General features: G+C 49.2%; 1 protein-coding gene across 1 annotated transcript in view; it reads left to right on the top strand.

Annotated features, from left to right (window-relative positions):
- inpp5ja (inositol polyphosphate-5-phosphatase Ja) overlaps positions 1–12,224 on the top strand; it is a gene marked incomplete at both ends in the record, with an annotated part of 51,743 nt that overhangs the window by 34,295 nt on the left and 5,224 nt on the right. The window contains 4 exons of the mRNA XM_084324930.1: positions 88–298; positions 2,647–2,784; positions 8,776–8,838; positions 9,553–9,657. Of these exons, the coding sequence (XP_084181056.1) occupies positions 88–298; positions 2,647–2,784; positions 8,776–8,838; positions 9,553–9,657 (517 nt within the window). The remainder of the gene's footprint in view (positions 1–87; positions 299–2,646; positions 2,785–8,775; positions 8,839–9,552; positions 9,658–12,224) is intronic.

Here is a 12,224-nt window from a genome sequence, read left to right as displayed (position 1 = left end):
GTTTAATGAGGATGATGATGGTGGTGATGATGATGATGGTTATCAGTATTATCAGTGATATTATTTTTACCCTTCATCTCATGCCAGTGCTAAGAAAAGGAAGCCAGCTTGGACCGATCGGATCCTCTGGCGCCTCCGTCGCACCGGCTCACATGTGCCTACCCACAATGCCGCGCTCCAGTGGGGTCTGACCTCATGGCTTGGCGGGGCAACTAAAGTGACGCAGCATGAATACCGCAGTCACATGGGCTACACTATCAGTGACCATAAGCCTGTATCTGCCATCTTCTCACTGCAGGTGAGAAACATTCCCTCTGTCATACTGTAAAGCAGTAGACAGAGTAACTAAGTACTTTTACTCAAACACTGTATTTGAGGTACATACCTTATTTTGTACATGAGTATTTCCATGTTAGGGACGTTTATACTCCACTGCATGTATCTAACACTTGCAGTTAGTACCTTTTTGGACACATACTGTAGATTTGGCATATACTTTTAACTTTAAAACCGCTCTATCATGCTGCAACCTCCATTCTTATTCAGTGACAGACTCCCTGTCACTAGCTAGTTTAGTTGATGTGTTCTTTTTGGGTGTGTTCTTACTTAGCAATGATGATGTTGATTGGTAGAATCCTTTCTAAGCACAATCCATGCTGTTCCTTATACTAGCTCCAGATAGTTGGCAGTACAAACTAATGCAAAGTCAATGGGGTTGAACTCCTGTCTGTACAAGCTGACTGAGGCTCACTGAAATGTAATCCACAGTGCACACAAAGTAGATTTCAGTGAGCCTTAGTCAGCTTGTGCAGACAAGAGCTCAACCAATCCAATACTGGATTATAAAAAGGATTATGGAAAAAAAAACATGTAGTTTCTGCCTTCAGAAAGTTTTATAATAAACATATAGTTTCTGCCTCCAGATATCATTACCTTACTCATCTCATCTATATTTTTTAGGGCTGTCAAAGTTAGCGTGTTAATAACGCGTTAACGCAAATGTGTATTAACGCCACAAATCTTTTGGACGTATAGCGCAAATTACCCCCCCAAAAAATATGGTATTGTCATACCAGTTCATATATAGAAATATAAATGACAAACTGGTGACAGACTTCTTCAGACAAGCATTTTTTTTTTCATTTTTTTTTTTATCCCAATGTCCTGGTCGTTGCGCACTCTACCCCCTACCGTCGGTCCGGGAGGGCGGAGACTATCACATGCTTCCTCCGACACATGTGTACCCAGCCCACCGCTTCTTTTCACCTGGCAGCGTGGACTCTCACTGGGAGAGTGTAACGTGTGGAAGGTCACACTACCTCTCTTAGATCCTTCCCTTGCTGTGCAGGCTCCCCGACCGAACTGTAGGAGTCGCTGTTTACAACGACCAGGACCCACCCTCTAACACTGCCAATTGTGTTAGTATGGATGGTCAGCCAACCCGGAAGCACCACAGCTGGATTCAATCTCACTGTTTCTGTGGTGGTAGACAGACCAGACAAACATTTCTGAGTAAACTTTTATTATTGACAAATGATATGCATTTATTTATGTGCCCATAGTTTGTGTACAAACATATTAGGCAATTAGTTGGCAAGAGATTAACATTGGACTCCATTCAGGTGGATTTGTGACACTGTTTTGATTCCACATAGTACAAGGTAGGGCTGTCCCAGACTAAGGATTTGGATAGTCGACTATGATTGGCCGAAATTAGCCGATAGTCGACTATTAGTCGACTATGAATTTCTTTTTGAAAAAAAAAAGTATATTATAATTTTTTTTTTTATCATTCCATTTGGGCTGTGGGGGGTGCTTAATGTCTGAAGGAGTCAACGGAAGGCTTCTTGTACTCTGCAAAAGCATGCAATTGGTCCACTGATGGATACATCCTGATATTTGTCTAGTCTAGTGTGTTCATTAGATGGGTGAAATCCTCTTTCAGTGCCTCTGTGCCTGTTTTTTTAGGCAGTTAGCCTCTGGTATGCGTGCCATTACGCTTCTAGGCCTATTTTCTTTCGGAAAGAATGATAAATAGTCGATTAGTCGACTATTCGACTAATAGGGGTCAGCCCTAGCACAAGGGGTTGTTTTTGTGAACCTTTATTTTCCCCCATGTGAGGTTGGACACAATTACATTGTGTGGTTTGCTTTAGAAGTGCAAGGAATCCAGGGAATGATCTTTGAGTAATGAAAAATTTAGCTTACCAATGTACCAATGCGATGCATTGAGGTCTATCATTTGGTTTTAATGTTTAAAAAAACAGGGGATGTTTGAGTGAACCTTTTATAAGAGTAGAGTTGGATGCTACATTGTGTGAGAATATTAAAGAGTAATTTAATTACATTTAGCAGGTCAATATGGCCATCTGTTGTTGCCTATTGGGCTTTGCCATGTTATGATTGCAGCACATTAAATATTTAAATGGAGTACCATTGTTTTTATGGACATTATTTGTCATTTTGGTTTATTTATTTAATTTAATAAACATACATTTGCATAAAGCAAGTATTAAACATTTGAAGAATATCCTTTTAAGATCAATTTTGAATAGATGAAAAATGTGAGATTAATATGTTTAATTAATTAATGACAGTTAACTATGGACAATTATGCGATTAAATATTTGTATCTCTCTCTCCTAGTTCCCCTTTAAGATAGATATGCCCCTGGTCGTGCTGCAGGTGAACAGTGAGTGGTGTAAAGTCTCTGATGCTACAGTCAGGTTCACTGTGGCTTCCACCTACCAGCGCGGCTCCTGGGACTGGGTGGCCATATACAAGGTACTGTCACCCTCATTGAGGGGAAGTCATGCAGGTGGCGAGCTTGAGAAGAGCTCATCAAGCTTCAGATAAATGACCAGCCTTTGTTGTACAATATCAACATGAATAATCAGGGCTAGAAATTAAACCTATAGCCACCAGCCAACTGCCAATTTTGACTACTGTTGGTAAAGTCTGTTAATTCTACAAGCCGCTTTGGGAGGTAGCCAGCTTGTCTTCAACTAGCCTACTTTAGCCGATAAATAACTGAGATTCTGAAGCCGCACTGTAAATTAGTTGTGGAAAAGCTCTTTTCTTTTGCCTGTCTACAACTGAATTGGCTGTGACCAGTTGAGGAAACACTAGTTATATTTCGTATGGCTTATCGCGTCCCGCTCAAGCCTATTGAGATACCCCTTATCTCCTGTACCTACTGTACTCCACCACGAAACAACTTATGCACCCACACCTGACCGGGTCCCGCCCCTATAGAGGCGTAGCCTATAAGACCATGGTCCTGGTCACCAAACACCCTTCCTCTATTTTCGTTCGATCATATTGGATGCTGTGCACCGTATGTAACTAGTAGTATGAAAAGATTAGAGAAGGTTCGTAATGTTGAAAGCTTACCGGAGGTTTGCTTTTCCCTGGCATCTTCGGAGCATGTTTCAGCGACACATTGGGCCTGTGCTGATGTTTCCTCGGCTGACGGCGGCAGACCGAGGGGCAGCGTACAAGGTTTGACTATCAAGTCGGCTTGTACAAAGGTAAGGCCTGTGTCATTAGGCATCAATGTCAGTATTGGTAATGCTGTGGAGTATGTTTCGGCGCCAGGGCCGGGGCGGCTTGGTGATCGTTCCACTGCAGTGGACGGTTTCCTGGCAATCCTGGAGCATGCTGCTAACGTTAATGCTACTACTGCTACTTCTGCTAATGCTAACGTTGACGCTGAAATGGGTCGTTCTTCTAATAATCCCCGCCGCGGGATACCGCTTTTCCCTCCTCTTACCAGCTTCATTGATGAAGGTCAGTCGGTGGTTGATGTGGGGGGTTTCGCTGAGTCCTATTTACCTTTTTTACAGGTGAACGGGCTAACAACAGGGTGCAGGCCGGGTGTACCGTGGCTAAGTAGCCAGGTAGCTTTGTTCCTGTGCCCCGGCGGGGATGAACGACGTCCCGCCCGGCCGATGCTTGATAGCGAATCGGCTCGGAGGGTGGCAGTATGGACGGATGAGTTGTATACTGCTACAGGATGGTATTTGGCGGCGGCCAGTGTTATGGCTCAGCTGGCTAGTTTCCTATCCACATTGGCGTCGGGTAGTAGGACTTTGGGTCCAGCCGACATTGTAAACATGGTTCATGTTTGTGGTGTTATGGAGATCTTGACTCAGTCGCAAGCTATAATTGCGGGGATGATTAGGATGCTATCAACGTTGGTTGTTAGGCATGTTTGGTTGGAGCAATCTCCTCTTGGGGAAGAGGATAGGTTTTCTCTCCTCACGACTCCCTTTTCCACAGAGTCTTTTTGGGCATTCTGTGGAGGCGCAGGCGGTTGTTGATCTGGGTCCTACACCGCCTCACGCTGTGCAGCCAGAGGTGGGAGCACGGTCTCATCAACGACTGTGGCGAGATCCTCGACAGGCGGCCATGTTTCCCCCGCCAGTGGTGCCCTGGGTGGAGAGTCAACAGGGTACCACAAGGCCGACAGCCTTGGCGGCCGAGGGATCGGCCATTTTGGGTGAATTCGAGTTTGGTAAAACAAGCCGTTGTCACTTTGCCGCGAGCAGCCCGCTCCCCGTTCAATCCTCTCTCTGTTACCCACGGAAGCGGGGCTCTGATTGTTCTCCTTTGGCTGCGGGCCGCGAACCTTCCTTGAAGCGTATGCGGCCCCATTCTTCACTTCTCATGGGGACAGGGGCTGACACCCAGTTGATGGCTGAGCCTGGGTCTGTCCGTGAGAATGTTCCGTTGCGTGGTTCCTGCACCACACGTTGTGTGTTGGATGAGCCTGGTGTTACAGCTGCCACTAGCTACAGTGGTCAGCAGGGGGACTCGAGGCCTCTTCTGTTGAATGCACAGCAAGGGTTACCCCGGCTTCGCCTTCGCCAGGCGGGGTATCGCGCTGATGCCTCCCACTCCCGTCACAGCGGCAGTGGTCTGCAAAGGAGAGGCGAGCGTGATTTGGGTGGTAGCAATATCACTGCAGGGCTTCGGCATGTAGGAGCCCATGGGGTCCTCATGCCTTGCGTGTCTAGCTGCGGAACAACTCCTCAGCATGCGCTAGAGGGGTGTTCAGGGGGGGGGTGTGTGTCAACCAGTTTGATGACAGCTTCTCCAGTATCAAACCGGCCCTTTCTGTCGGGGTCCCCCCTTGGGTGTGTCGCACAGCGGGAGGGACCGGGCCAACTATCTACTGTTCCTTGCGGCCCAGCGTCAGTTGACGGCGGGTGCGCTGTGGGATTATTTTCACATATGGCGACAGGAATGCCGTCTGGATGGGTGGATAGAGGGAACGTTGAGGGAGGGGCTTGTTTTGCAGTTCGCACAACCCCACCCTCTGTTCTCAGGTTTGGTGCCGACCCTATTGTCAGGGTCAGAAGCAGTGACAGCCCTGGCTGACGAGATCCAATCTCTGTTGGCAAAGCAGGCCGTCGTTGTGGTTCCGAGAGAGGACGCAATGTCAGGCGTCTACTCCCGTTATTTTCTGATACCCAAGAAAACAGGGGGGGTCAGACCTATACTGGATCTGTCCACGTTCAATCGGTTGATTGTAGCGAGACCGTTCAGAATGTTGACCGTCAAACTCCTTCTGCTTGCTGTCAGGAGGGGAGACTGGTTCACCTCCATAGACCCGAAGGATGCGTATTTTCACATCCCCATTTACCCTCCTCACAGGAAATTCCTACGGTTCCTGTTTCAGGGCGTAGCGTACGAGTACCAGAGGATGCCGTTCGGTTATTCTCTGGCTCCCCGCACATTCACCAAGTGAGTGGCGACTACGCTGGAGCCCTTACGTCGTTACGGGGGTTACGAGTTCTATTCTATCTCGACGACATTCTACTCCTCAATCGTTCGGAGGAGGTTGCCAGGTCTCATACCAGGCTGGTGGTGGAATTCCTCACCAGCCTGGGTTTTGCTGTGAATTGGAAGAAGAGTACCCCTCTTCCCAGTCAACAGGTGGAGTACTTGGGCTTGACGTTGAGGTCAAGGCCCATGATTGCAACCCTCTCGGAGCAGCGTCGGGTGGTTCTCCGTCACGCGCTCGGGGGTTTCCGTCTGGGAGGGCCGGTCACGGCGCTGCAAGTGATGCGTCTGCTAGGCATTATGGCATCTGCTCACACGGTGGTTCCTCTTGGCCTCCTCTTCATGAGGAGGATACAGAAGTGGTTTCTCTCTATGAGAATAGATCCGGTGAGGGACAAAAGGAAACGGTTGACGGTTCCTTTGTCGATATGGGGAGATCTCGCCCACTGGAGGAGGCTGGGTATCCTCACCATTGGGGGCCCCATAGGCAGCAGGAGCTCACACGTCACGGTCTTCACCGACGCCTCTCTCACGGGTTAGGGAAGGGACGTGTCGGACCCACGCAGTGGGGGGCAGCTGGACGGGTCATGCTGGCCCAGCTACCCCGCATATCAATGTGTTGGAGTTGAAGGCGGTCCTCCTGGTCCTCAAACGGTTCGACCACCTGGTGGTAGGCGAACACGTTTTGGTCAGGACAGACAGTATGACGGCAGCAGCGTATATCAACAGGCAGGGTGGGACTCGTTCCATCCGCCTGCTCCGGGCGGCGGTCGAACTTTGGCTATGGGCATCCCGCAGGCTGCGCAGTCTGAGGGCGCTCCACATTCCTGGTACAGAGAATATGGGGGCGGATATGATGTCTCGGGGCGGTCCTCATTACGACAAGTGGGAACTCCGCCCGACATAGTCAGACAGATCTGGGATCGGTTCGGGGAGGCCTCGGTAGATCTGTTTGCGTGCCGACGCTCTCACAAGTGCCCCTTGTGGTTCTCGCTCAGTCAAGCGGATCATCCCCCCTTGGGGGTGGATGCCTTCTCGACCTTTCCATGGCCGCCCGGTCTTCTGTACGCCTTTCCTCCTGTACAGCTGTTGAGTCAGCTGTTGGAGCAGATACGGAGGGAGCGCAGGACGGTGATCCTGGTCGCGCCGGACCGGGGCAAGTCAGTGTGGTTCCCGGTCTTGATCCAGCTTCTCGTCGCTCCTCCTTGGGTCATTCCTTGGTCGGCGACGGCCCTCTCACAGCACGACGGGTCACTGTTCCAGTTTCCGATGTTGGGCCAACGGCTGTTGGTGTGGCTGGTGGGAGGGTGAGGCTGGAGAGAATGGACCCTTCGGTGGTTGAGACCATCCGGTGTGCACATGCTCCCTCCACTGTCGCGGTTTACGCGGGCAGATGGCGTGCATTCCAAGAGTGGTGTAAGGCGGGGGGCTGGGACCCAGTCTCCTGCCCCCTGGATGCTGTTCTGAGTTATCTCCAGTCTCTTCTTGGTAGACTGTCGGCTTCGACGGTGAGGGTATATGCGGCGACTATATCCTCCTATCATGAGGGAATTGAGGGGACTGTTTTGTTCAGCCACCCTCTTGTGAAGCGTTTCCTGCTTGGCGCTCGACGCGTTAAGCCGGTGCAACGCTCCTTGGCTCCGACTTGGGATCTTCAATTAGTCCTCGGTCGGTTGTCCTTGGCCCCGCTTGAGCCGCTCGAGCAGGCGCCGTTGGAACGGCTGTCTTTCAAGACCGCGTTCCTGCTGGCTGTCACTTCCGCTAAACGCGTGGGTGAGCTCTGTGCTCTCTCGGTACGTCCAGAGTGCCTGTCTTTTCGGGCCGATTGCGGTGCCACTCTGCGACCTAATCCTGCTTTCATGCCTAAGAATATCCGGAGTTCCTTCCGCTCCCGGGATATTGTGGTTCAGGCGTTTCGTCCTCCTCCTCACACTAGTGAGTTAGATGCAGGCCTTCACCTGTCATGTCCGGTCCGTGCTTTGGGGATTTACCTCAGCCGTACTCAGGACCTCAGGGGTACCGATCAGCTTTTTGTCTGTTACGGTGGTTCTCGTGCCGGTAAGGCACTGTTGAAACAGCGCCTGTCCCATTGGTTGTGCGAGGGCATTGCCCTCTGCTGCACATTGGCTGGGCAGGATCCCCCTGGGGGCATCAGGGCGCACTCCACTCGTGGGGTGGCTGCCTCTGCCGCTCTCCTGGGTGGGGCCTCGGTGGAGGACATCTGTGCTGCAGCTTCATGGTCCTCCCCGGGCCCCTTTGTAAGGTTTTACCTCATGGACATGACCGGGGGTTCTGTCTCCCAGGCGGTTCTGGGGTCTGTGGCCTTTCCTGCTTCCCGTCCTTTGGTAGGGTAGCAGGAGTGTGTGGGTATGGGCCACAGTGTGTTAGGTCACACGTGGTTCTGCCTGTGCTGTGTGTTCAAGGGGTTCTAGTTCCCTCTTGTTCGCACTCAGGTGGAGTTGACTGCGCCCCCCCTTCGTTAGGAAGGATGGGGTGACAGGGCTCCCCGCACCCCTTGATGTGGGCTTACGGGTCCTCAGGGGGTACATCTGTCGGGTCTCGCGTCCGCTCTAACCCATATCTAAATAGGCTTGAGCGGGACGTGATAAGCCATACGAAATATAACGATAGGTTATGTATATAACCTAGTTATATGAGTATTGGCTGAGCGTCCCGCTCTAAGCGGCCCTGAGTTCCCTTTTGAGGGATCTTTTACTGGAACGGGATTTTGGCGAGGAAGGGTGTTTGGTGACCAGGACCATGGTCTTATAGGCTACACCTCCATAGGGGCGGGACCCGGTCAGGTGTGGGTGCATAAGTTGTTTCGTGGTGGAGTACAGTAGGTACAGGAGATAAGGGGTATCTCAATAGGCTTGAGCGGGACGCTCAGCCAATACTCATATAACTAGGTTATATACATAACCTATCGTTTTATTGCCTGTTCATAATCATTAGTTGGTTGTTTAATCAGTGTTTTTCCCTCCATAGACTGGGTTCAGACACTACAAGGACTATGAGGCTTACATATGGGCCAAAGAACATATGACACAGGTAGGCAGAAACATATTCTGTCACATACTGTTGTGGTTGCGTTAGGCTACAAGGGGCCCCTGGGCAAGAACGTTCCCAGACATAACTAGGGGGGTCTGGGGACACCTTACTCATTTCCAGGGCCTTTTGGTAAAAGATATCTGGCAAAATTGAGGCCCTTTTAAACGATATGCTCGGGCCCCTTTCAATTAAAATCATGCTTGCATGGGCACATATTCCACTTGAAATTTATGAAATTATGCAATTAATATACATAAAATCCTGGTGCTCTCGGGCCTTTTGTGGTCTTGGGCCCCTGATAGTCCATTTGGTATGCCCGGTGAGTAATCCAGGCACGCATATACTGTATGTCCTCTCATAACTTTGTGTCAAGCTCCACAATGGACTGGGCCCATAAACATGGCAGACTCCTACTACTCCTCCTATCCTATAGTAGTACATAGAAAAACCAGCAAGTATATCAATATCATGAAACACGTGGAGTGGTGTACATTATACATTTCAAGTCATATTGTCACTTGTGTAAAGATTCTATGTACATTTAAGTGATTTAAGTGAAATTATCACATTAGCAGATTTTCTTTCCTCTGGTTTCAAGAAAAACAAGATTCTGATACAGAATACAAGCTTAAATTACTTGTGTGGATGGATATTTACTTTTTAAACACCTGGTCAGGTCAGTTGTAATGGTTTTATCTGTCTGTCTCCTCTCAGGTGACGTTTCCAGAGGAGGAATTACCGAGAGATGCTGGGGAATACATCCTGGGTTACTATAGCAACAGCATGAACAGTATAGTTGGGATGACATCACCCATCCAGGTAATCGCAACCAGAGACATTTAAAAAAGGAGACTAACCAAGTCCTCACTTCCTGTAATGTGTCACATCATGAGCTACAAAAGGCAAGGTGTAGACCTCACGAGTGTAGTGTTTTCCTTTCACTACCACACTTCAGACGGTTAACCTTTCACTACCACACTACAGAAGGTTAACCTTTCACTACCACACTACAGAAGGTTAACCTTTCACAACCACACTACAGATGGTTAACCTTTCACTACCACACTACAGAAGGTTAACCCCCCCCCCAAATAGACAGTCTCCTCCCCACCGTATGTATATATTTTCTCCCCACCGTATGTATATTTTTTCTCCCACCCACCCACCCCCTACAGACGGTTAACCTTTCACTACCACACTACAGACTGTTCTGTATACATAGTGGCTCCGCTCGGCGTCACTCATGCACTGTCCTCGCACACGTGCACGCGCACTGAATAAAGACCACAATGTACCTTTATATCCCAATATTTGTCTGACCACACCCCTATCAGCTTACCTACATAAGCAGGGGTGGGGCCACATACTCGCCTCCTTCTCGCTTTCACCACAAGGTAGTGCCTCGGTAGATCCCCACTTGACGTGATGTGATGGTAGGAGAAGAGTTGGAAAACAAGAGATACGTTGACATCATATCTTTATTTTCTCTCTCACTATTTTCGAGAAAATACGGCGATATTGTCTTCGTCACTGGAGTGTCTGGAAGATGGTGATCATTCTAAAAACCTCCACCGGTTTTCGTATTGGGAGCACGCCGCTACATGCCTCCCAACTACAGTCTTCCTTGCTGCGGCTGGTTGGGGTGAAACCCTCCAGCGATACAGCTGGACTGTAGGACGCGCCGCTGTTGTGAGAAGCGGTGGGTTCCAGGTTGGTGAGTAATGTTTGCTTGCGAGCTTCACTTGTCTGTTAGTGCTATGGGGGCTAGCTGACAATGTTTACGAAAACCGGCCCCAGATTAGGGTCCTTTGTTCAGCCTCTTAGGCGACGGCGGAGGACCTTGGTCTGAAGCCCATTATAGTCAACTAGTGGGCCACGACCAGTAACACTGGTGCTCCCTGTGTTCTCTGGAAGAGTGGATTTTTCTCTGTCACCGTGTAGGCCCCGTCTTTCATATACAAATGAGAGTATACCCTCACGAGGAAATATGGGCATGGCTGTTCGTTATCGGAAGATCCGTGTTCAAGTCAGCTACAGCCCAGATGGGATTTGTGCTGGCTCCGTCGGATGTTGGTAAAAATCACTGTTGTAAACTGTGTTAACATCTCGTTTCTCTTCTCTTTTAAACAGTGAGGAGGGTTTCAGAACGGCGGCATGTCTGAGTGTGGCTTGTTATATCATTGTGTACAAGTTCAGGTGATAGCTGCTTAGCTTGCATGCTAGTTGTGGCCTACTGTGTTAGCCAGTCAGCTGTTAGCTGCGGCGCTAGCTCGCTGTGTTTACCAAGCCTGTTGTGTCACTAGGCTAGGTAACGTTAGCTTGCTGCTATCGGCCGAGAGCGGCCGTTAGCTTAATGCTACACTGTTGAACGTGCTGTGACTATAACATGTTTTAAACACTCTTGACTACGACGTCATCTTTGACAGAGGATGTTCGTCGAACCTGCCCTGAGCCAGGCCGGCGAGGACTGCGTCAACAAGGAGCACCGTAGCGGCGGGTTGGAGCAGCGAGCTGCCCGTGTCGTCAAACACAGGAGGCTGTGTTACTTCGGTGCCATGTTAGAGACTGCAATTCGCTTGATCTGCGCTCCCGGTAGGCAAGGTCCTGACCAGACCTTGAACACTTCTTCTTGCTTTCCCTTCTAAATGTTTTGTAAATAACGATGTTTTCCAAAACGAGTGTTGCTGCACTACATTTAGGATACGACGCGAGTTATGTGTGAATTGTCTTGTCACTGGTCTCCATGCAAATCGGGTTATTGTTACAGATGTGAAAATGATCTGGTTTGTTGTGTTGAGACACATTGTGTGTTCATGTACCGTGTACTCACAACTAAGGGGGTTAAACTAACCTATAAAGCTATGCTTAGTGACATATGAGTAAAGAATGATTCTTTTCTCAGCCTGTAATGACAATGAACAGTGTGTTCACATATTAACAGGTTTACCTGTTTAACTGGCCGTATTAAGGGTAAAGTAGGAGGGTTGTGTTTCCCCCCGGTTCCCTGGGGACTTCTTCATCCTCCTCTCAGACATGTTGTTACACTTTATTGTGTCACTGTGTGGTAGGGATACGATGTAACCCTTAGCTTAGTTGTTGGGGTTGTGCTAACCGCTTGAGAAACTTTATTTTCCTACAGAAAAGATTGTTTGGTCACTTTTTCGTGTGTGCTTAGCAAGGCCTGTGGCCGATACTAATCGAGAATTGTGTATTCTCTCATTATGAAAAACGGCGTTCCTCTGTAGAGTGTTTTTGCCATTTTTTTTAGGTGATAATGGGTTGTGTGTGTCGTGTGACCTACAACTGGGTTGGGCTGGCCACAGAAGCACATGTGTAAGTCTGGTACCGGGGCTCTTGCGAGGGCCCTCTCTGTTCTGTGTTTTTTC

The sequence above is a fragment of the Notolepis coatsorum genome (assembly GCF_963971535.1).
Source record: "Notolepis coatsorum genome assembly, chromosome: 11".
Classification (NCBI taxonomy): domain Eukaryota; kingdom Metazoa; phylum Chordata; class Actinopteri; order Aulopiformes; family Paralepididae; genus Notolepis; species Notolepis coatsorum.
This window is presented reverse-complemented; position numbering and strand designations above follow the sequence as displayed.